The sequence below is a fragment of the Pectinophora gossypiella genome, chromosome 24 (genome assembly GCF_024362695.1).
Source record: "Pectinophora gossypiella chromosome 24, ilPecGoss1.1, whole genome shotgun sequence".
NCBI lineage: Eukaryota > Metazoa > Arthropoda > Insecta > Lepidoptera > Gelechiidae > Pectinophora > Pectinophora gossypiella.
In genome coordinates this window covers 6,256,718-6,282,742 of record NC_065427.1, presented here as the reverse complement: position 1 = coordinate 6,282,742, position 26,025 = coordinate 6,256,718, and the positions used below count along the sequence as shown (strand labels likewise).

The window sequence follows — 26,025 nt, the reverse complement described above, 5'->3', positions numbered from 1 at the left end:
TGTTGTACTGACTTGTACCAGTACAACACAGCAGATTACTGTGAGTACTCTTTATTAAGAATACATTTAAACCAGCATTAGAGTCGCCCGTACCATTGCGTGCGTTCTCGTTGCGATCTGCTCTACTTGCAACTTTCATGTGCTCACCACCAACGCGATGGTCGATATCATGGAAATGAAAAGGTGTCTCTTACCCGGATGTTGTTTTCTGCGGAACCTATGATTAAACATGCCATTTCTTGCTTTGTATCAGTTGATGGTGGTGTGGTTATGGTTCGAGTAACTTTCGATAATAATATTGATTCAAAGATTTTTTTAGGTCGATTCCATATATTTTGTTTTTCGTTATTATGCGAACGTTCGCTATTTTTTTCTTGTCTACTTTTTTGTCTGTGACATCAAATTCCTTTTTGTTAAAAAAATACGCTAATAAATTTTATTATTTCAGTTAGTTTTTATACAAACTAAAATTTTTGACATACGTAGAGGCCGTTGAAACCTTTTATTACATTCGCGTCATCAGTGTCTTTATAACTTGCAATGTCATCTTCTAATGTAAATACAGTATTGGCGTCCATTAATAGGTGAACCTAGACAAAGATACAATTCTTGTCTTCTGCCACTTCTGCGCTAAATGATATCTGCTGTTAGTTCCTATTACTACTGTCACTTCCAGTACACGCGCAGTATCAGTAGTCGTCAGTCTGCAACATGGTGTTACATTCTGATTACTGACAAAGTTGCTGACACCTCACAATGCACCATGGACATCAGATAAAATAAAAACACTCTCAAAGACAGTCACGAAACATTAATAAAAAGCGTTTATCACGACGATTCCTCTAATTGTATTGAAGCACGCTACTACAATGCCTAGGTCTCCAATCTTAAGTTGATCTTCATTCACTTCATTCATATTTTATGTCTAAAAGAAAATAGGTCTTTCATCATATTCTTAATGAAGTCTTTGTCTTGAAATTTCTAATTGAAATGAGCATTCTGCAAATTGATATTTTTTCAACCACGTTTAACACACGCACACCATCGTCCGGATTCCCTGTTAGGATGGTCAAACCCTTAAGAGATATCAGTGTCATGAGACGACAATTTGCATCCACACTTGGTGTTGGTATCCTAACATGGTTATGATGGAAATAAGATGTCCACCTGCCTAGCAGTAACCCGTTTTCACCGGGTCCGCATACCTGACCTAAAGATTTGACAGGTCCATTTTTTACAGTAGCCACTGCCTGTACGGCCTTCTAATCCGCGACGGGAATACCATCCCAATACAAATCACATACCTGCGAAACGCATTTCTCGGGAATGTGGGTTTCCTGACGATGTTTTCATTTACCGCTGAGCACGTGATAATCATTTATGAGCAAAATCTAAGGCTCCAAATAAAAATATAACTTAAAAAATAAAACCATGTATAAGTCAATCTAGTTGTAGAAGATATAATCGTGTATCATAGTTGACATACCCGGGGTGATAACCAGGTGAACGCACTTACTCCCATTCCAGTAGAAAAGTCACGTGGACAGTTGACTCATACGTAATACTAACTTGCGCAAGGACTAAACGTGTCAACAGTTATAGTTACAACATAAACATAGTACGACAATAACTTCTGCGTGACTGTAAAACAATTAAACTACTTAGTACTGATAATGGTCGCTGGAGTAGGTAATAAGTATTGGAAAACAATCTGTGAAGTTTTAAGAATGTAGGGTGTTTCTTGTCTTCAAGTTGCCTTCTGGTGGCTTATGGTTCTGCCCAGCTCAATAGTGATTACTGATTGCATACACAGATAAGTTCTCGCTTATTTCCTGTAGGTAGACACCATGGAATTGCACCTACGCACCACATCTGATCTAGACACACCACATTGGCTTCTTCCACTCTCATCAAAGTTTTCATGCGTGCCCGCCGGTTTAGAGAACTCATAACCTGGTCTGTCTTTAAAACATCTTGGATTTGATGTTCGCCTAGGCCATCCAACTCTACGAGTATCACTTACTTACAACCGTATCATCAATCTTTTACTGATTACATTTGTTTCAATGTAAACATAAAAAGTGGAACGTTTGATAGTAATTTGAAGACATCGAATATTCTATTCGTAGAATTATCACATTAATTAGTCGTTGCCGGAAATATTCTAATCATAATCAATTGTATTATCGATTGATAGATTGACATTGGCATATTTATTCGCATTAATACTATAAATGCATCGATCGTAGTCTCGCGACTTCGATTTCCAGGTCGAGATTTAAACCGCTGTTGACTTGAGTTTGAATTCATATTTGGACTGGAGTTGATTATCAATCAACAATCAATCACGTGGTTTCCAGAATTTGTGCTTGGTAAATAGCAAAAGATTCGCCCCCTATTACATGGGATTTGAACACAGCAAGACAAATACTGAGAATTATTGAGGACAGAAGAGGCAAGATGATTGGACACCTAATAAGACACGACGAATTCATTAAAAACATCATAGAAGGAAAGCTAGAAGGAAAGAGAGGAAGGGGAAGACCAAGAAGAGCTTACATGGAACAGATTAAAGAAAAGGTTAACGTCGTGTCTTATAGGGAAGTCAAGGAATTGGCCTTTGATAGACTGGAATGGAAAATGCTACACCGACAAGAGCGTGGCTCTTAAATTGATGATGATGACCCGTGATGCTATGATACTGTTACTTTTTTATTATGTAAAATATCTATTATATTTTTTTTGTTCAAAATTCATTAATACATCCATGTGATTCAACTGAGTAACATCGAGTTGTTTTCATTACCAGCTAAAACAAACACTAACCTTCGCCTTGTTGGGAAACCAAACATTTTTGCAGCTGCCAATTGCAATCTTGGAACAGAAACGCTGTTAATACAAAGTGATAGAGCCTTATTTGATAAAGACAATAAACCTGCAGATGTAAAACATGAATTTAACGGCTGTATAATTGAAGACAGACTGTTCAAACATACGTCTCCCGTCATGTTTAATTCTGAAAACAGTGTTTTGATATATTTTGGTTTAAAATGTGAATATCAAACACATGATAAGGTAGAACATTCGATAAGATTGACGATAGGAATGGCAATAACATTGATTAGTTTGATATTTAAATAGTAAATAACTGAAATATAAAAAAATGTGACGTAATCGATTGAGTTTGACGTCTGTGTTGTTTTCAAGAATCAGCTTTAGAAACAGTTACTTATACGTTATCCTTTGACATTGACACAATTTGTGTAAGCTACCAATTGACCTACACCAATCCAAACGTATGTTTCCTTTGCCTAATTTAGTTTATTACATTATAATCGTAAGGCCCAGATTACCAGGCCCAGATTCGAGGATAGGTATTCTAATTTAAATGCTATTGTAGTGTACAACTTAAAATTAAAATTACACAACGGAAAGATATGAACATTAAATTATACGTAACGTAACATAAATAGCCTATAAACGCTAAGCACAGGCTTCCCTTCAATTAACCGTAGGAGGTATAGAGCATTCTCGACTATTTTGCAGTACCGGTTAACGGAGGGAAATATACAACCCGATACAAATATTTTATTGAGCAAATATAATCAAGTAACAAGAGGCGACCCTATTGCTCACAATTTCGACCAACTAAATTATACCAGAAACAGACATAAATAAAGCCAAGACTTTGGCTTCAAGCCATTCTATTGTACAGATGTCAGATGTGAATTGCAAATATTCGCAAATAACCTGCTCTTGACAGTTTTAAGATGTGCAAAAAGTTACGAGTGTATCTTCGGATGCAAATACTTGAGTCCGTTTGCCTTCTCAAATTGAACAAGTTCAGGAAGACGTCATAGATCCTGATGTAATGTAAATACAGGATGTTAGTGATGACGTAACGAAAAAAAAATAGAACGTTTGATTGTTCTGAAAACGGTGCTTTTCTTGTCGGAAATGTTTAATTAAAATTTTTGATATTTGCTGCGTGTTTACAATTGGCATTTTTATTTTAAATGGTTCCAAGCAGCTTAAAGCACAATCCGGCCTCAAAATAGAAATAAAAACACTATTTTTTTACGAATATTCCGACAGAAAATTCCACTCGATATCAACTCAAAATCATGGTCTGAATCATCCCCCATAGTTTTAGTTACGGTGTGACTAACACCCTGTATATAGTTACTAGTTCCTACTTCTTTACTGGGTTTATAGTAAAGAAATACATACAAAACGTTCAGTTGCTCTGCTATCCCGGGCGTGACGCAAAAATCTTTTCAATATAATGTATTTGTATATTTTTAATAGTCGTTGGGCTAGTGATAGATCCTTCTGGCTCATCATATTTTATTGTAAGACTTTAATATCATGAGAAAATTAAAGAATTATGTGTGCTTTTGAACGATTCCCTTATTCTATAATTTTGATTCATCTTTTGTCTATTCAATATCATACATAATCAGCCTACATACGTCCCACTGGCATACCCCCCATCAACCGGAGGGGGTATCAGAATCAGAATCATTTATTCAACGTAATTATCATGGATAAACTTGTTGAAGGTCAATGTAACATTTTGAATTTACGTCATTTCGCAAGGTGTTATGGCTGAGGAGAAGAAATGACAAGAAACTGCAACAGCAACACATCTTTTAAATCAATGAGGGTACATTACAAGTTATTTAATAACTAGAGGAACACATTTAATACCAGACATGTTTATCATTTAGGTAATCATTAATCTTATAATAAGCTTTTTTACATAAAGTAAGCTTCACGTGATTCAATTTATTCTCTGACAAATTTAAAATATTATCTGGTATTTTATTGTAAAAACGTATACATAACCCCAAAAAAGATGAATTTAATTTATTTAATCTAGAATTTTGAACAACAATTTTATTTTTATTCCTTGTATTGTAAGTATGCCTTTCACAGTTTCTCGGAAGGAGAGATACATTTTTACGCACATACATAATGTTTTCATAAATATATTGACTTGCGACCGTCAGTATATTTATTTCTTTAAACAGCCCCTTAAAGAGTCCCGACAACGCAGCTTGTAAATAGCGCGAACTGCCCTTTTTTGAATGATAAAAATATGAGTATGTATTGAATATTGGCATCATGACGTTCTTACAAAGACAGTTTCACTTCTTAATGAAACACGAACGGCCTCCGTGGTCCAGTGGTTTGAGCGTTGGGCTCACGATTCGGAGGTACCGGGATCAAATCCCAGTGATCACCTGATTGTCCGAAAGAAATATGATCCGTGCTTCGGAAGGCACGTTAAGCCGTTGGTCCCGATTACTACTCACCGATGCAAATTAGGTTCAATAGTAACCCTGACACCAGGGTTGATGGGGTTGGTAATCCACCTCACAACCCACACGATAGAAGAAGATGAAACACACGGTCAAGGAAATTAAAGGTTCTAATATCCCCAACGTTTTCACTACTAGTGAGCTTTCTACAGCAACTATGTTGTGAAATAGTTTTAATTAAAGCTTACGAGTCCTCACTCGTAAAAATGGGAATCCATTAAAAGAAGTTTCATATGTATTAAAATTTTGATGAGAGTGAAAGGAGCGAAGGGAGTGTGTCAGTATTGTAGTAAGTGGATCTCCGTGGTCTCTGCCTACCCTATAGGGAAATAGGCGCGATGTTATGTACTACTGTTACCGAACATATGGCACGAAAACAATGAAATATCAAGCCTTACACCTGAACAGTAAAACTCAAATTTTATCGCCACCCATTAAGCGTTATGTCGTTCTGAAATTAACTTTATTGCTCGTTTCATTTCAATCCTAAACCGTATAGAAGTTGGTCGAGCTGAAGAAATGTTTGATAGTGAATTTAGTTGTTAAGTGTATAAGGTTTAGTTTGGTTTGTAAGTGGGCAGTGTAAGCCTGCGACATCTCGGCGTTGGCCAGTATAGGTTGCCTGATTGCGTCGAGAATAATTAAGTTATGAGCGCTAAGCGATACGCTGAAGCGGGGATTTGAGTTTTTGCTGCAACATCCATTTAAATTTCTCCGAATACTTTTTGGGATTGATTATTATGGAACACAGCTGCCTCAAAAAATATTTACATTTATTACCTCTTCCATTAACTGGAAAAGGGCTAGAATGAATTTCTAATTGCTTCAATATTTTACGAATTACATGTATAAGAAATAATCAATCCAAAAAAGCATTGGGATGAATTTAGACGGATATTCCATAACATGGCTGATTAATTCATCTTAAAAGTTAACAGCTGGTGCAAGCGTCCCTTTTCTTTTCGGCGGATAAGATACTGACAGGTATAACTTTAGGGGTGGTATTAATAAAGTAATCTCAGCTGAGACTGCCCTCACGATCATGCTCAAGTCCCTGTTTTTATATAAGAACTGTCACATTGACATGGTTTTGATGGCAGTCTCGAAACTGGGATTAGTTTATTAATACCACCTTAAATAAAATTAGGAGGTGTCTGCTGGAATCAGCATCATCATAAGCAGTCAATCGCTTGTAATATAAAACCCTAGTTACAGCATGATCTCTTAGTGAATTCCTACTTTTTCCCCGACATATCAAATAGTGCACATTACAAGTTTTAATTTTTACCCCAGACCATATAAAACACTTATATAATGCACCTATTTACCATAAACATCCGCTAAGCGTTTAACACTCGATAATACACGCATTGTTGAGCCTTGATTGGTCGCGAAGGTCGAATGTACCTTAACCTTTACGCTAGTTGTTCAACGTGTTCAGTGAAAATCACCCGGTTATTACTTGTTTATTATCATAACCAACCAAATAATTACCATTACCAAGATTATTATTACCATCACCAAAAAGTTTGGACATCTCCTTTGCTTCGATTTTTGAAAGTTTGTTAGTGGTCGTGAATATTTGGTTGGATATAATTGTGATAAAAGTCAAATGGTTTAAATGGATTTTCTTATAGTGCAAAGGTCGACATTTTTTCTTCTGAGATTTGTTGTGTACTTTCTTTTTGATTGTTATTGGTTTTCGAAAGGTTAGTTTCGCATAGTTTCTGGTAATTAAGACATGAGTGATGTGTCTTGATGTTTTATTTATTGGAATTGTGAACAGTTTTTTAAGGTTTGTTAAGTTACAGTCATCAAGAAATATGAATATCGTAGAAGTGTTTAAAGACAAGTGTGTACCAACATGACTATAAATTTCTTCGCGAGGGTGATTCTCTAAGGCAGATTCCCAAATTGGGTTCCGTGTCATTCTCACCAGGGTAACACAACTTTTTTTTTATTTTTTTACAAATACAAATTATTTTACTTTATTACTCACCCACAGGACCCATAAACTCACGCCTACTATAACCACCGGTGCTAGCTTTTATTTCTAATCATTTGAGATGGGGTTCCATGAAATACAAAAAGTTTGGTAAGGAGTCCAGTATATTAAAGATTTGGGAACCCCTGCTCTATGGCATTGACGTATGGCATCACTGACAAACCTCAGACCAGTACGTTTGATGCAGACGAGAGTCCGTTGACGAGCGCGTGTCAATGAGTAGATATTGGAACGCCGGTGGTCAATCTCAGTACCGTTAGTGCAAACATATCCTAGAATTTCTTGTCTTTTTTAAATTTCCAGCAAAACTTACGTAAGGCTGACGCCCATAAAGTAAGACCGAGAGGGGGTGAGGTAAACCTAGCTCAGCCACTGCTAGGGAGCGGAGAGTTGCCGTTCTATACTTATTAGAATAATGTTTAAATTCCGATGTTTGAAGAACTACTGTACGGAGCTGACTGACGTCACAGCGTAAGCTACGAGGATAGCATTGAAATTGCTTTTAGAGAGTCACATGGTAACTTGTGACGTCACAAGCAATGTCAATGTAATAGGTCAGTGACCGCATGTTCCAGCCCTCAAAAGTCGAGGCAACTTCCACAAAAACAATTAATCCATTTTGGTAAAATGTCACGTTCTTTGTAAATTATAATCATGCACAAATTACACCAATCGAAATTGCAGCAACTACAAGTTTTAATTTCACGTCTGAGTTGAATGGTTTTACAAATAAATTATTAATATTGCAACACTGAATTAGTTCCTTTGTAGGTGTATCTGGTATTAGTTGCATAATAACCATTAAGACATTGACAAAGGCAATTTTTCTGTTGGAGTCTACTTTTCGCGTGTGGGTTGTGAGGTGATGGCCGATGATCGACCTTATCAGGGTTGGTAACATTACGTTTTGTAGGATTAGGTCAGTTTCAAGTTAATTTCTGGTTTCTTGTGACTCTGCCCAAGCCCGATAGGCTTTACTATGTCTGTCTGTACAGTTTAAATCAGAATTGCAACACCAAATCACTTCCCATTGTATCGTTACCTGGTCATTACGCAACAGTCGATAATACCAGTAGAACACAAGTTGATCTACTAACAGCTGACACCGTTGACATAATATCAACGACCTTCATCGTTTCCTCGTTTCACTCCAATGGACCGGTCGTAAGTGTGAAAGAGACGGGTAGATCTAATGCTACGAAATCACGGACGCGACTAATTTGCTTACGTCACGATGCTGTTAACACGCGATTCGGTTTTTGCGATTCGATTTTCTTTCTCTAATTTGTCGTTTGTTTTATTGTCAAGGAAGTAGAGTGGCTTTTCGCTGTAGGGTGTTATATATTGGGGTGTTTTAATACAACTATAATTGCAACTATTATTATATTTTTATTTTTTATTTTGTCTATTGGTCGAAGTCTTGGCTGTTGTGCTAGCTGACGTACATTTAAGATATACACGACGGCCCAGAGATTCACGTTCAAAACGAAAAATTAGATAGAGGGGCTCATTGGCTACCAGAAACACCCCCATCTATGTTCAGCGATTATTTACGGTTTAGGAGACTTTATACCTATCCCTAAGAAAGTAGACCACTAGCTGAAAAAATAAAACAGCCAAATGAGATAAAAAAGTGATTGGAAATTAAAGTGAGAATTTGACCAAAATTGTTACAGTTGCTAAAAGCCACGCCTATTTCCCACCGGGGTAAGCAGAGACTACGAAATTCCATTTGCTTCGATCCTGACATACATCTCATGCTTCCTTCACATTCATCAATCGTTTCATACACGCACGCCGGTTCGGAGTAGATTTTACTGAACCTTTTCAAAGGAGATCTCAAATTTGGTCAATGTCTTCTAGGTCTTCCTCTGCCAGCCATACCACCTTCACTTTTTATACTGCATTAGAACCACCACCATTTTTCTTTTTACTTTACTGTGTGTAAAATTCGTTTTGATTTTGACCCGACTTGTCTTTGGATTTATCTTCATCTGATGACATTTCTACTTGACCGCTCTAAATGGGAGCGTTGAGGGCTCTCAACCGGTAAATTAGGCTTTCCTTTGCTTAAATTATGTCGTAATCTTACCTTTCTTGTCTTTTTTAGTTACTTTCATCGAAAAATTGTTTTTATATAAAATTGTCGTATATCTCATATTTGTATCATTCGATTTTGCTTTGTGCGTGTATGAAACGATTGATGAATATGAAGGAAGCAAGAGAAGTTTTTCAGGATCGAAGCAAATGTTATTCCATAGTCTCTACTTACCCCGGTGGAAAATAGGTGTGAGTTTATGTTGACTCCAATAGAGATAAAGATATCACCTGATGTTAAGTGACTATGTGGTCTAGGGTGGATCACGCTTAGCCCCTTGTAGATCTTTGCCAGTCAATTTTATTTTCGGTTGGCAAGTCTTAAATTAGTGCTATAATGAGGTGAAGTCAAGTGTTGCACCCATCAATTAATACTCCATCATGTTGGAAAGTACACTACTCCTCTCTCGGTTCTTACGATATGCCCGGGTCAAGCAGCTGAACGTATTTTTTGTCTTTTTCTTTTAACATCCCAGACACGTTCACAGATTAAGTGCTAAATAACTAAAAGCTCTAATGACGTCATATGTTTGTAGTTCAATCAAAATGGATATTGACCATTGATTGATAGCTTCCATATCTTAAAGTTTTCTACGTCCATTATGGTCTTTGTTTGATGTTTGCAATTAGATAGACAACTCAGGGTAAGCTTCTGTATCACCAGAACACTTAGACTCATTTCTTACAGAAAAGACTAGTGTTGGCAGGTACACGAGTTTAAGCCCTTCTTCTATAGTGTGGATTGTGAAGTGGATTACCAACCCCATCAACCCTGGTGTCAGGGTTATTACTGAGCCGCCATAGGCCCCTGACATGACTCATGTAACGACTATGCACTTACATCAGTAAGTAGTAACCGGGACCAACGGCTTAACGTGCCTTCCGAAGCACGGATCATCTTACTTTACGCAATGTCCTAACCAAACTACGGACCACAAAGTAATTTTTGTGATATGTTCTCAACGGGAATCGAACCCAGGACCTCCGGATCCTGAGCCCAACGCTGAACCACTGCACCACGGAAGTCGTCGGATGGTTTACTTCGATGCGGCTTGATAAATTCGATACATGAATTAAAGTCATAGACTCTTCCAGAACCATTTGAAAACATCAATGTCAGCCTTAACAATTAAACAAGCTAAACTTCGTTCATCACGTACCACTGATTCACAAATCGATTACGAAAAGCCGATGTGTCATTCGCCATTGTTTCCTATGCCGTGACAATGAAGATCTCAATATGGTTCGTTTTAATCACTCCGGTTCCGTGTGATATCGTCTAGTTGAAAAAGGAATAAGGCGAAATCAGTGTTTTCACGCTCTGAGACAACATAACATAAACAGCCTATATACGTCCCACTCCTGGGCACAGGCCTCCCCTCAATCAAACGGAGAGGGTATGGAGCATACTCCACCACGCTGTTCCTATGCGGGTTGGTGGAGGTGTTTTTATGGCTAATAGCCGGGACCAATGGCTTAACAGCCCCTGTGGTCTAGTGGTTAGAGCGTTAGGCTCACGATCTGGAAGTCCGGGTTCGATTCCCGATGGGGACATTGTCGAAATCACTTTGTGAGGCTGACCTTTGTTTGGTAAGGACTTTTCAGGCTTGAATCACCTCATTGTCCGAAAAAGTAAGATAATTCCGGGCTTCGAAACTTAAATGTAAAATATCTTACAATCCGATAGAATTTATCACGCTATATTTCAAAGGACGTGAGCAGCACATTCGAAGTCACGAGCACGAGAAATATTAATAAAACATTGCGAACGGAGAAAGCACGGTCGGCCAACCGTGTACCAAACATAATATACGTACAAATTATGGCCCGTTTTATGTGATTACGTTTGAATTGCAAACGAAATGCATACTGGGTTATATCTTGGAAAATATCTTACGTAGTATAAACAAAGATTAATGCTACGTATAGTACGGACACTCCTCGCCCCGCACCAGTTCGTATCGGTGACGAGGTAGATTTCGAGGTAGACGAGATTTTTGTATGGACTATCAAATCAAAAATCAAATATACTTTATTGCACAGAACTAAATTACAACAATCAGACATAACACATGAATACAGTACAATTTGGGCGGCCGTATTGCTCTAGAGCAATTTCTTCCAGGCAACCACCAAAATTATCACTACCTTCTATGACTATCTGGGTAGTGCCGATAGATTAAGTGCGAAAGTTATAGATACTCCATCACTATTATACTAGAGTATCTATTATTCATTACATAAAAAAAACTTAATCAGTATTTTATCTCGCTCGTGCGTTAATTATGAACGATATGTTCACAGGTTTTCTATAGTATGACATTGACATAGTAATGATAGACAGGCGACGTATTGCATTCAATGACTTTTAATCCTATTTCAAGCTATACAGTGGAATGTTTAAGTGATGAGCATCACTAATTTAAATGTCTCCATTCAGTGTGTTCTCCATTCTTGTCTATCAAAGGCCAATTCTTTCACTTGCTTATAAGACACGACGTTCGCCTTCTCTTTCATCTGTTCCATGTAAGCTCTTCTCGGTCCTCCTCTTTCTCTCTTTCCTTGTAGCTTCCCTTCTATGATGTTTTTAGGTGATGATTTAATACAGTTAGTTCACACGTCGATACTGGACAACGGATGTAGGGGTCAGATTGTGATTAAAACGCGAATCGATTTTCTTTAGAAGTAATAGCTTCACAAGCAGATACAACATGTTATAAAGGGAGTTAATGACACCGTTACAGAAAAAAATAGAACGTCTGTTTGATTCTACTAAAAAGGATGGTAGGTGTTTTTCGTCTCGGAAATGTTTAATTAGGATTTTGAGTTTTTTCTGCGCCGCAGTGTAAATTAAACAACGCGAACAGTCGCTATAGTTAGTTTAGCGATTATTCGCATTGTTCGATTTACATTGATGGTTTTTTTTTATTATTATTTATATTTTTTTTATTTTAAGGGTCCTCCAACCTCCACCAACCCGCAGTGGAGCAGCGTGGTGGAGTATGCTCCCATACCCCCTCCGGTTGATTGAGGGGAGGCCTGTGCCCAGCAGTGGGACGTATATAGGCTGTTTATGTTATGTATTTTAAGGGTCAATACAGCTTAAAGCACAATTATGGGGCTGTAACTAAATAAAAAAGGCACTAAATTCATCAGTTTTCGTTACGGTGTCACTAACACCTGTATATTGTAAGATAACTTGGTCATATTCCTTTATAATCATCATGTCATGTATGTATGATAGATAGTACATACAGACATAGCAGCGTGACTGATCACTTTATATATTATTATAATGCATATATGATCGCCTTTGCTGTGTCACTGTGTTCCAATTCTTCAGTTACTGATTTCTTTTCATTAATATGTGTAAGGTTTTTAGGTCGAGAAAACTGCTGTTCGTAATTGTTAGAAAAGAACGTAACATAAATTAAGCTCACGACTATATCCCAATTGGGGTGGTCCCCTGACCACCCAATGGATGTACCCCTGTACATCCATTGCAAGATGAATTAAGAACCCAAGCGTTTTACTACACCAACGTGATAGGTGGTGAGCCGTATCGCCGTCTATAATGGCCAAGCCAACTGTGTTAGTGAAAACTGCACTTAAGATAAATTAATAACTCATTAGTGCAAGTCCGGTACCGGCGTCCGAATCGGCAAAAGGAAAGTTGCATTTTATCAGTCTTAAGATAGATAAGGTCGCGGTGATCTCTCGCACTTCTATAGTCGATTTTTACGACATGTCTTTGATTATACCATACAATAAGGAATAATTTCCTACGTATAGAACGGCAACTCTCCGCTCCCCACCAGCGTCTGAGCTAGGTTTACCTCACTTCTATGATCTGTGGTTTCCTAAACAGTCCGGCATTCGAACCGGGACCTTTTTTTGGGCTGATAAATTATAAATTACGTTGTTCGACTTTTCATCTACTCAAAAAAAGAAGAAGAGCGTGACTTCTGGTTTGAAGATCAAGTTTCCTAACCATTTTAACACAGACACAGTCTATGATGTATATGTCACGAAATTCTAATTCTAAATTGCACTTGTTACTATTACACGTGTTTGTTTAAGACGTTCCTTTACTATTTTTCCTGTTCTAACATATCAAAGAGTGTTTGCACTGCATTTAACAAGAAAATACCTCGTCCGAACATGCTAGGGCAAACTCTTCGCATAAAGCCGGGTCCACAGTATAGCATATATCGTATCGTACTGGCTGCGTATGGAGACCGGGTATGAAGATCAGTGATCGAATATTTGCAGAAACTTTATTAAATGCTATAAACGTATGCAAGCAGCATTTCAAAACAATTTTGTCACCGTAAAGTTCATCATATCCATCGTAAGAAGACTTTATTGCAACCTGCTAAAGTTGTCTTTGATTGCTGTCTTGCGTTAGCGTTTATGGGTGTGAGTTTATGTCTGCTATACTCTGGTTTTATATATTTTTTGGAAACTAAGAAATAAAATTGGTTTTATCCAAGTGCAATCTCTGTTGTTTAACTACTGTGTCTGGAAACCCAGGTCTTACGAGAGTATCTGTATCTATTATATTTGTTGTGGTTTTTAAATAATATTCATCTGTAAATTTTCCTGAATATGTGCATATATTCACATTATTATGTGTGTTGCTTCTATGCTGTTCTGGGAGCAAATAAAAAACATAGAAAACGTTCAGCTGCTTGTCTTCCCGGGCATGTCGTAAAAACCGACAGAGGGATTGTGTCATCTAACATGATGGACTAATGTTATGGGCGATAGGCTGATCCCTTATCACCATAAGGTTCATCATATCCAGCTTACGACATCGTATCAACAGTGGCTGCAAGTTGTCTTTGATTACTTGTGGCTCTGCCCACCCCATTAGGGATTACGGGCGTGAGTTTATGTATGTATGTATGTATGTATGTGCATATACGTTTCCATGAAACACGTCCCGTCTTAAGCTGCTGTTGTTTAGACGCTGTATAAAGTTTCGTTTAAGCTTCACAATCTCTAGTACGAGTATAGTTTCTGGATTGTGTTTGTTCTCTAGTATGAAGTGGACAGCGTTAGCTTGCTAGTTTAGTGCTGTTATTAGTTTTTGGAGTTTTATGTTGTTAGTTTTGGCTTTATGTGAGGTATATTTTGCTGCTATCGTTGTTATAAGTACCTTTTCACTGTCATCTCAAACACCTGGTGCATAGTGCTTCAAGGCTGGATTGAGAGTGAATAAGAACATAAAACACATCTTGCTTATCTTCGCGTTTTGAAAAATCATATTCAGATGTCATTTTATTCCGGAAAAAAAATTGAAATAACCTTGTCCATACTTTCTATTGCGAGGTTTCGTTAATAAAAATCAAATCCGAATATGATTTTCAAAACACTGCTCACAAGGTTTTTTTTCACTGTAAGGTATATCTTTATGGTAACGTCGAAAACCTGCTAGAGGGTCTGTATCATATTTAACACATTAGAGGCTCATATGGGTACAGGGCTGATCATCTAGCACCACATGGTTCATCATGCCCATGTTACCTACGACTTCGTATCAAAACTAGTTACAACTTACGAAAATCTCAATATAAACAAACACTAGAATTGCAAACATCCGTAATTTCACAATTCCACAACCTGAGCTTCCCGCATTATTCATACTCAGATAGCTTGGCAAAACGCTTCGTGCGGGTTAATAGAATATTCAGCAACATTGCAATTTGTGTCTTCCTTTCGAAATACTAAGGTGTATATCTTCTTTAAACTTCTGTTCTGCACTGGGAGTAGTGAAAAACAAAACATGCGATCTGCAGTGCGATTGTTTAAAGGCTACTTAAAAGCTATCGTCATGGCCTAAGTTGTGACGTCTGTCAGTTCCATGAAGAAGGCGCTTGACGTGCGTTTTTAGACAAAATCTTGTCTTTATTAAAGTATCATACACGACGTTTTTATAAGTCAGTCACTTAAAGTTAAGCTGGTTATCGCGTTAGCCAATATCACAGTACTTTTCAAGTACAATTCTATCTATATTCTCAACTTCTACGTATTATGTGTCCTCGTCATAACACGTCTGTTCACCATATTGGCAAGCGAAACTTTTATGCAATGTCGTTTCTGTATCGTTCGCAGAATACTAATTTCTAGGCCAAGTACCATTCAAAAGAAAACCTATAGCTGTTTTGAGAGTAAAATAACATTGCTATGAATTGATTTTGTGAAATGGTTTTGCTAAGAAATCGTTTAATGCGATTGTACAATAGATGTTACTTCATGTTTATAGTGTTGATTGCTAAAGGTCTCTAAAAGTCTGTTAAGTTCTCGGACTGTTTTGTGTTATTGTTCTGGGAATGTCTTATTAATGTCGTGGTTCTAAAAGGACACAACCTAGTAGATATATGCAAATATCTATATAGAGACAGTGTCTACATTATACTATTTCCGTGGAGCGTCCAACATTGAACAACTTTGATCATACTACCAAACGAGGCTAATCAGTTGTTAACATAATCCTCTTATTTGTATTTTCGTTGCAATATCTTCTAGCTTTTAATCCTATAGGTATATATTATACCTATTGAGTCATTGGCTAGGCTACAGAACTCAAAAGTTATACAGAATTACATTTTAATAGATGACCAAATCTTAAAATGCGCTTTATAAACGACCGTGGATAATATTTCCACGTATCAAGAGATCAGTTTGAGTATAGTGTCACGTGAAGAATTGTTTTGTTATTCGTCAAACGCATTTAATGTTTCCGCGTTAATTTGTTTCACTTCGTTATGTCGATTTGCACAATAACCACTAATGGGTCGTCGGGTATCTCGTTTGTATCGGCTCGTTACAATTCAGCCTAATGCCACCAATTCAGAGTAACTGCCTTGGACGCAGTATAATAGATTTTATTGCGCAACCATTTTCAATATTAATCTCTTTCTAAAATTGTGTAACGCTAATTGACTGAGTGAAGTGACTTAGAAACGCTATAGAAAATTGCCGTTGCGTTTTGAAGTGATAAAATTGAAATCATTTACGAATAAGTAACTGAAGTGCTTAAGTGAACGAAACGTGATAAAAAACCTCTAGAATCTAATTTAAGTCACGATGAAAAATAGCCAACCGAATTGAGAAGACTTGATAAGTCTTGGAGAATAAAGACGAAGAAGGGTCATCCAAAGTGGCGAAGTCAGAGTCAAAGTTGGTGTTAGTGGAGGGGGATGATGGATGTTGCTGTACTGGCATGAGGATCGGAGAATTGGGAGGGGTTCTGCTTGAAGCTGCCAAGCTGACGAGGTCTTGGTTCTGCCAGAAGCCAGGCTACGGGTGAGTTTTAGTGTTCTTCTTCTGATGTGTGGCATGTACGTATATATTATTGTCAAGTCCGAAAAGTCCGCGAATTTTTAAAGGGTCAAGTTGTAAGAAATTATTTTAAGTATATTTTAGGTGACAAATAGTGAAAAGACGAAACACTTAGCGATGATTGACCTCACTAACTCTGGAACCAGGGTTATTATTGATCCGCCACTTAGGTTTTATACTTGAATAGTTTGCATACATATGAGTTATACAAGATTTGAGACTATGATTTGCTTAACAGTGTGTTGATCTAATATATCCCGAACCAATGAATTAGCGTCAACAGACGTCATATTGTGATAAAAGAGCATGCACTAATTGACCATTCGTACTTTGTACTGTTTGTAATATAAGTTTTATTCTTACTATAGTATCTTATTAGTCCTGGTTTTCTTCCAAACAATTCTATCTCATTGATCATTGTCAAAATATGCATGCACGAACCCGTCAATTGTTGCTATTTTAAACTGATACATAACGCCTAATAATATATATTCTTTTAAGTATCGTGCCTCACCATTAATGGAAGTTGGTGATCAGCTCATGGAATGTGTGCCTGTCTCTAGATGGCCAGTAATTACGTATGGACTTACTTTGATAGAAACTAATGTTGTACTAAGTACATCGAAAACATCCCTCGTTAACTTTCATCCAATCCTCATTCAAAGCCAGATAGTATCTAAGTGCAAACTAAACTTTCAAAGCGCGAACTACATAACTGAGTTACTCCTCATTTTCCGTTACCTTGCTTACTTAAAACTTATCCTGGCTGTATGCGGTACCTTTACTAAGTTTGATTAATGTTCCTGCTAGTTAAAAGGGAGAAATAACTTACAATCTTACTCCTCGTTTCATTGCTTTCAACTATAAGTTTTAATGAAACGAAGAACTAATTACTTTAAAATATTTCCAAGGTAGGAAGTAACCTGTTTGTAAAATCTCGTTAACTGGTTTTAAAACAATAGGTCGGGTTACGACAATATTAGCATTGTTAGAGATTGAATTACATGCTAATACTTCTGGCAATGTATATATTTTGGATTCACTCAGTAGCAAACTAGAAATGCAATGGTAACTTAAAAGATATTGATGGCATATTTTCTACAGTTTTATATACAACTGTGTCTGTACTATGATAACCAGAACATGTGTTATTTCCAGTTGTGGACTTGCGGCTCGACCATCAATGTGTTCATTCGCTTGCGAGAGCTTTGATACGTGTCATTCACAATAAGTGCATCGGTTATATCTGAATCTTTTTGTTACATATAACTACTTCGTAGTTAGCTTTTTACCTATTAGTTTCACGATCTAATGAGAATTAGTATTTAAATAAACAATCCAATTTTTTAGGTATCATCGTTTAACTATGTACGTTACTAGTGTAACAATCCCATTACATATTTCATCATAACAAAAAAAATGTATACGAAATATAATTAACTAGCAAACTTGTAACGTTGCTGTGCTTGCTAACTAGACGTAACTTCCTCATACGTTTTACGACCTAGTTTCAGCACATAAGCCTCGGTCTAGATCTGACGTGACCTAGGCTGAAGAGAATACTAAGGCAATCTGGCTCCTTGCCAATTGAAACTAATGTTGTAAAAATTTCATGAATATTGCCTATTCCGAATTGGATGGTGCTTCAAAAGTTTTAGGAAACGATGCTGTTGAAAAGTTATAATTCGACAAAGTTCAGAGATTTGTGTTCTGTTTAGGTAAACATTGGAAAGCACTTTCGATGGGTGTATAATTTTATTGCTATGTCGCTTTTGTTTTGTTTTTTCTCTCAATATATATCAGAAGAGTTTGCTGTCATCTCGCGATCAAATTCCAAAATGATGATTACAAAACACCCTAAAAAAGTAGTTATTTCGTCTGGGATATATTTATTTATATATTGCTTAGTAGGTAGGCGATTATTAAAATACGCTAACAAGTTACGTTGTTCATATTATTCGTATAAACGTCATCTGTCTAAAAATTGACAACATCCTTTTATACATTGCGTTCGTTTCAACTAATCAAGTTTCATCTTATAAACACATTCAACCAAAACATTCTATCGCATTATCTGTCTCCGACTTACATCGCCGATACGTTGTTCGGATATTTAAAAAGAAACCGCGAAGTCAACATTTTCGATTGAAATCGAGCGTGCATCAAAGAACCAATAACTCCTGAGCTCCAAGATGCTACTTCAGCCATTTATCTGTAGTGCAGTTTATTTGTCAAGTGGACCGCATCCCTCCCATTGTGGGGGAAAGGGGGAGAGGGGGACTCCTCCATTCAATTGCACAGCTAGTGGTTGAATCAGCCTAATTCAATCTGTGTCACTCACATTCTTGAATACTTAGTCTGATTTAGAAGTCTAATTTGTTTGCTTCGACTTTGAAATCTTTCTAGCCCAGCGGAGTTGAAAAGCCCACATCGAAGCAATTGATCTAAAAAGCAAAATTGCAATAAGACATTTGCGCATGTCAAAAAGCAATATTGCTGTTTTAGATTAATTAATTGGATGTGAGATTTTTAATCCCCAAGTACCTACTGAAACTATTAAGATTCTGTTTCTTGAAACATTATTTTCATTTTAGATATTTTCTTTGTTAGCAATTTGAAGTTTAGTTATAAGTAATTGACTGCGTAATATGTCGTTTTAGAATGATCTTCTATAATAATAATCAAATGTATTGTTTACTAAATTGGTCAAAGATGGGTTAACCCTAATTTTTCAGCATGTTTGTTGTGATGCATGTGATTCAACTTCCCATCTACCTATACACCGGTAAACAATATATTTACTGATTTTTAATGCAGCAACCAAGAAAACAATGAACACAACATTTTAATCCCGACATTCACAGATTCCTTGTAGCAATAACCAGAAACAAAGCTCAAATTTCTTACTTATTGTGAATAAGACAACCTTTCGCGACCCAACTCGGTATTTAGTAGTTCAGCTTACGAAGCGAAGCGGGCCTATTCAGTTGCAACGACTAGATTAATACGCTTGAATGCACCGCGGCGACCCAGATTCGAGTCCCGGCGAAAAATTGTCGGTTATTAAACTGGGCTATGTTTGCTGAGGAGAAAAAATAGGTTGGTGCTTTCATTAGCAGAGTTTTCATTCCGGTCGGGCTGTATGAAGGTTCGGATTTTTTAAGAATGGATTTATTAGTTTCATCCGGCAATATTTCTTCTTTCTCTTTTTAAATCTGATAAAGCTATTCATTCAGTTCAGGCTGTAAAAGTTCTGTATTAATAGGTTTGCTGTACATTACAATGTCTTTCAAAACAAACAAAACTTTTGATAAACGAAAGTAATAGCATAGATTTTTCTAAACGTTTAGATCGACTATACCTTTATACAGATAGCTCGAGAATAGTCTTTATGTAATATTATGTATTACATTTATTGATCGATCACCTATTGAATACGAACCCGAACTTTCACAATGCCCAGTATCATAAATAAAAGCTACATAAAGGATATTTCCCGGAAAGTACCACAAGGGTCAACTCTAGGTCCGATTTTGTTCAAGTTTTTCCTAACTTGGCACAAATCCAACGAAACGTTGGCCAGTATTAATTGGCCGCTGTTATGGCGGGAATTAAAGTTACAATAAAAAATAACTGTTATGTTTATGACCTGCACAGCACAAAGTGAGTTGGGGAAATTAATATCTACTGCTAATGAGAACGAAATGTAAATGTAAATCGTCGATTTATGTGTTTTTATATTCGTTTTCTTTACTTTTTGAGAACAGTAAGGAAAAATGTGTAGGTATGTTGAAATTTTTCTGCCAGATTTTATAGGATTCTATAAAAAACACATTATTATAAAAGAACACAGTTTGTTTTTGTTATAGCTTTCGCCCGTCCCGACTTGACAAAGCTGCGGGTTCAAATCCCGTTCGAGTTAGATTTTTTCGATTTAATTTTCTCTAAGTAAGAACTGAAAATGAAAAAGTAATGATGTAACATTATCGTGGCCAAATTAGTGCTGCCCTAAATCGATCGATCGCCGCTATCTACGTCTAACAATTTTCCCTGATGACGTTATAATCTTATTAAGATATTAGGACATTAATTCTCGCAGGTTATCTCTAAAATAGTAAGCAGAGCAACCTGTCATAAGACAACGGTTGGCAATTTGTCTTGAAGTAAATAACAATGTTAATATCCTTTTGGGGATTACGGGCGTCACTTCATGTATGTTACTTACTATACAAATCTGTTCCAGTCCACCGGATTTATTATATTATGTTAATATGTTCATCATGCTATAAACGTGATGCGGTCTTTAGCTGGGTTATAACATTATAACAAAATGTAGACTCTATTGTTCTCCAAGTATCATCTTACATTGTAAGTTACGCTTATAAGTAGAGGTGGCACCGCGCAATTTCTTGTAATATTTGAGTTTGTATACACGCATTCACACATAAAACATGAGCATAGGTCATCACAACATCTTTTACGCGGTTGCTATTTTACTTTATACTTGTTTTAATATACACGCACATATTATACGTAATATCAGGCTTCTTTCTCGGTGGGGTAGGCAGCGACTAAGGAATTCCACCCTCACTTCTTCCACTCTCATCAAAGACTTTATGCATGCTCGCCGGTATATTATTCGAGCTTTTATTTATTTTGTTATTTAAGCATTTATTGTTACAACCATTATTAATACTACATAGCCCGAAAGGGTGTGTATCGACGTCATACCCACAAAACGTATTAACTTTGTATTGTACTGTGACATACAACGATAGGGCCTGGGACGTATAGACCGCCTGGTTTTATAATGACGCTTCCAAGAAAGTAGAACCATGGAGCCGTGGTAGCCCAGTTGGTAGACCGCTTGCCTCTCACTTTGAAGTTGCATGTTAGAATCCAGCACAGACTTAAACTAATTACTGTCGAATTTGTTTTTCGAATTCATATTTCGATCGTAAATGATTATAACGTGTTCAGTGGTGAAGGAGAACATCGTGAGGAAACCCGTTCACATTCCCGAGAAATGCATTATCGGAGGTATATGATGTGACCTAACCTGTATTGGGCTAGTTTTCCCTTGGAAGGTCAGACAGGCTTCTGTAAAAAAAACAGAGCTGTCAAATCTGCAGGTTACATAAGCGGACCCTGTGAAAAACTGTGTTTCTTTCTTTCAAAAACGGGATAATGCTTGAACAAAGGCAGCAATCTACACCGAACTGCACCTCCGCTGGATGTTCTTCGGTTCTTTTATTTTACTTCATAACTATTCCTTGACAGTGTATGTATGCAAACAGAACGCTAATAATTTGAGTTAGAGGTGTTGGATTTCTGTTTTGTATTTCGTTTTCGGTAAGCAGGTATATTATTCGGATTCTCAGAACTTTAGCTCTCTCAACTCACGATATTTGCCATTACGGTCGGGTGTACTTTTACAATGTGTCTTCAAATTGAACAGTCGTGATATATGGTTTAGTATCTAGTAAATGACTTTATGTGTTTACTCAGTAGTCTAGTCACGAGTTGTGAAAGTTTATAGTATTCGTATAGTTGATAGCCATTTTGCTACGGTTCGAGATATCTCAAAATGTGGATGCGAATCTTTTACTTGAGGTGTCAGTGACATTGCAACGAAAACTTTGACGGATGATTCAGAGTTGATATCAACTGGAATTTTCCGTCGCAAAAGTATGCAACTGAAAATAATTAAAAAATACACAAAACCTTTATGAATTTGCCGACGGAAAATTCCACTTTATATAAAATCAAATCAATTTATTTACGAGAACACATAAAATACAAAACGTTGGTAAAATTATTTTCACAAAGTTGTGATGTGTAAAAGTAAGATGATTCCGTGCTTCGGAGGGCACGTTAAGCCGTTGGTCCCGGCTATTAGCCGTAAAAACATCTCCACCAACCCGCATTGGAGCAGCGTGGTGGAGTATGCTCCATACCCCCTCCGGTTGATTGAGGGGAGGCCTGTGCCCAGCAATGGGACGTATATAGGCTGTTTATGTATGTGTGATGTGTTCGGCATGCAGGCGTACACATATTTTTAAAAATAAATAAAGAAAAGAAGCATTAATAAGAAGATTATTGAAAATTATACTTATTACAAAATTTAATTATTTTTATGTTTAAAATATTCCTTCAAATTATTATAACATTTGTTCATGAGTCATCATCATCGACGCCCACTGCTGGGCATAGGCATAAGTCATCACGTTAGGTTAATTTTGAACTTGTTTCCAGTCGGTATTTCAACTCAGAATCATGTCCTGAATCATCCCCCTCAGTATTCGTTACGATGTCACTAACATCCTGTATAGTATTGACAGCGTGTACATACATAATTCACATACAGCGTGTACATGATAAAATCATTTATGGTCCAAACGTGAATTCGAAAACAAATTCGACAATCATTGGTTTAGGCCTGTGCCGAATTCTGTGCGTGGCCTACCACGAACGAAATGCATGTAGGTATTATGAAGGTATGTTTCTTGACCACTTGCTCAGAGCCCTGAGTGGCCCTTGAAAGTATTTTTTTTTTATGATAGTAAGAAATATGGTTTACTTTCTATTGTACTCAATAGTTATTCTGAAGTGTTTGGAATACATTTATTATTATTTACGTTTTTAATAGGACGTATATAAATTTAAGTAATATGCTTAACTTACAAGGAAGTCAAAACATTTTGTATGGGGACTGTCAACGTGTTAAGTAACACTCTCACAAAGTGTTTTTTGTAAAACGTGTCTTCACCGGGAAACGAACTGTGGACCTCTGATCGTGAGTACATTTAACCACTGCACCACCGAGGCTGCTATCAGTACTAAACACCGTATTTACATGGAAACTTTCAGCACAGTTCATTTAGGACTCAATCTTCGTCAGCAACTTGGAAACTAATTAAGAGACTTGTAGTTGCCTAACTCCAACGTCGGAGGAGTGCTAGTTCAATATTACTCTTTGTTACTATGCTTTACGTGCTATTCATTATGTTTTCAACACACTTCCTCGTAAAGTAGCTCCTATTGCACAGCTTTTAGGTAGGTACATAAATGACCGACGGAAAAAGTAATGATAAAATTGCAGTCTATCTCATAAAATATACATCATCATCATCAGCCGTATGACGCCCACTGCTGGGTATAGGCCTCCCCCAAGGATCTCCACGACGATCGGTCCTGCGCTGCCCGCATCCAGCGGCTTCCCGCGACCTTCACCAGATCGTCGGTCCACCTTGTAGCGGGCCTACCCACTGAGCGTCGTCCGACACGTGGTCGCCATTCTAGAACCTTTCCGCCCCATTGGCCATCGGTTCTCCTCGCTATGTGTCCTGCCCACTGCCACTTCAGCTTTGCAATTCTCCGAGCTATGTCGGTGACTTTAGTTCTCCTGCGGATCTCCTCATTTCTGATTCGATCGAGCAGGGAAATACCGAGCATAGCTCTCTCCATTGCCCGCTGAGCGACACCAAGCCTCCTCACGAGACCCATAGTAAGCGGCCACGTCTCACTGCCGTAGGTCATCACTGGCAACACGCACTGGTCATAAAATATACACAGCCAGTAAAGTGGCTATGGAATTTGAGAAGCAGTAGAGCTGTCGTAGTTATCTGTTTGCAGGAGTTGTAGCAAAAGAGAGCAGGGTTCAGCCGGCGACAGCGGTTCACATACATAATGCGCGTTAGGGCCTTTCCAACCTTTTTCTTCTATTCCGTGGGTATCCTAGATAACAAGTCTTCTTGTCGTGTGGGTTGCGAGGTGGAATACCAGCCTGAATCAACCCTGGTGTCAGGGTTATTATTGAGCCGTCAAAAGTTTATCATGACTCATGTAACAACTACATACTTACAACAGTAAGGAGTAACCTAAACCAACGGCTTAACGTGCCTTTCGAAGCACGGATCATCTTAGGTACTTTCGGACAATCAAGTGATCAGCCTGTAATGTTCTTACCAAACTAGGGATCACAGAGTGATTTTTGTGATATGTCCCCACCGGGATTCGAACCTGGAGCTTCCGGATTGTGAGCTCAACGCTCAACCACTGGACCACGCAGGCAGCTAGTGGTGCACTAGTGCTTATTTATATTGTTTTTTTTTTTTAAATTCCCCCATAGAGATTTTACATCCAGAAAATAAGAAATATTTTACTCAATATTTTTATGAATAAATAAAGTGTAATTATTCAAATATGATAAATAAACATTTCATTTCTTCAAAATATTTATTTTTGTTAACAAATTAACATTAAATTACATTATAATACGTAATTGTATTCTGTTTAGTGTATTTTTATTGTTCGGCTGCTTGATGCTCGGCCATTGCTTCTATCTGCGTGCGCACTGCTACATAACACATAACATCTACACGTTAAAGATGTATCGTGAGCTTTTGTTATGAACAGTGGTCTATGCGACAAGTTTATCAACGAGCGATGATAACTCGTCTAGACGGTCAATCAGCGATACTTTTACTCAAAAACTAAGTTAGGAACTACCAATAAAGGTTTAGGCATACCACAAGCAGGTGAGGAACAGCGCAGATTAAATGCGGATTCCGCGCACGTTGTAATACAAGAAACTTTATGAAATGAGTCACACCAAAAGCTACTGCTTTGCTACTACTTACTTACTTCATCATCATCAGCCCATCAACGTCCCCACTGCTGGGGCACGGGCCTTTCCTATGGATGGATAGCGAGATCGGGCCTTAAACCATCACGCGAGCCCAGTACGGATTGATGGTTATTAACGACTGCTAATGCAGCCGGGACCAACGGCTTAACGTGCCTTCCGAAGCTCGGAGGAGCTCGAGATGAAAACTTTTTTTTTGTGGTCACCCATCCTATGGCCGGCCTTTGCGAAAGTTGCTTTACTTCAACAATCGCAGACCGAGCGCATTAACCGGTACGCCACCGAGCTCCTCTACTACTTACTTACTTACCTACTTGTAATTGGAACACAAATATAATATATCACTAATTTAAGAGCCACGCTCTTGTCGGTGTAGCATTCTCCATGCTACTTTTTAGGGAAAATAGGGCAGTGCTTTCCCTCTTGCCTACCGCCCCGCAGTACTCTGTCTGACGCCACTGTAAATATAAAATACATATAAATATAAAGTGTTTAATTAAATAGTTACCTTTACCCCTATCACATGTCACTTAAACATGGCTGACGAGGTAGCAGGGAGTATATGCATACTAGACATACACCTCTTTATGTATATATATCTATCT

The 26,025-nt window shown here is 37.5% G+C and overlaps 1 protein-coding gene across 8 annotated transcripts in view; it reads left to right on the top strand.

The window, feature by feature from the left end:
- The window catches only part of LOC126377829 (IQ motif and SEC7 domain-containing protein 1), a 296,986-nt gene that overhangs the window by 235,381 nt on the left and 35,580 nt on the right, over positions 1 to 26,025 (top strand). For 2 of the 8 annotated variants that reach the window (XM_050025767.1, XM_050025765.1), the window contains exon 2: positions 16,385 to 16,737. The exons of 4 other annotated variants lie outside the window; for them this stretch is intronic. In XM_050025767.1, coding sequence (XP_049881724.1) covers positions 16,655 to 16,737 — 83 coding nt within the window. In that variant the 5' untranslated portion in view covers positions 16,385 to 16,654. Of the gene's footprint in view, positions 1 to 16,305; positions 16,738 to 26,025 lie in introns of all 8 variants that reach the window. 2 more of the 8 variants (XM_050025766.1, XM_050025763.1) reach the window with 2 other exon arrangements.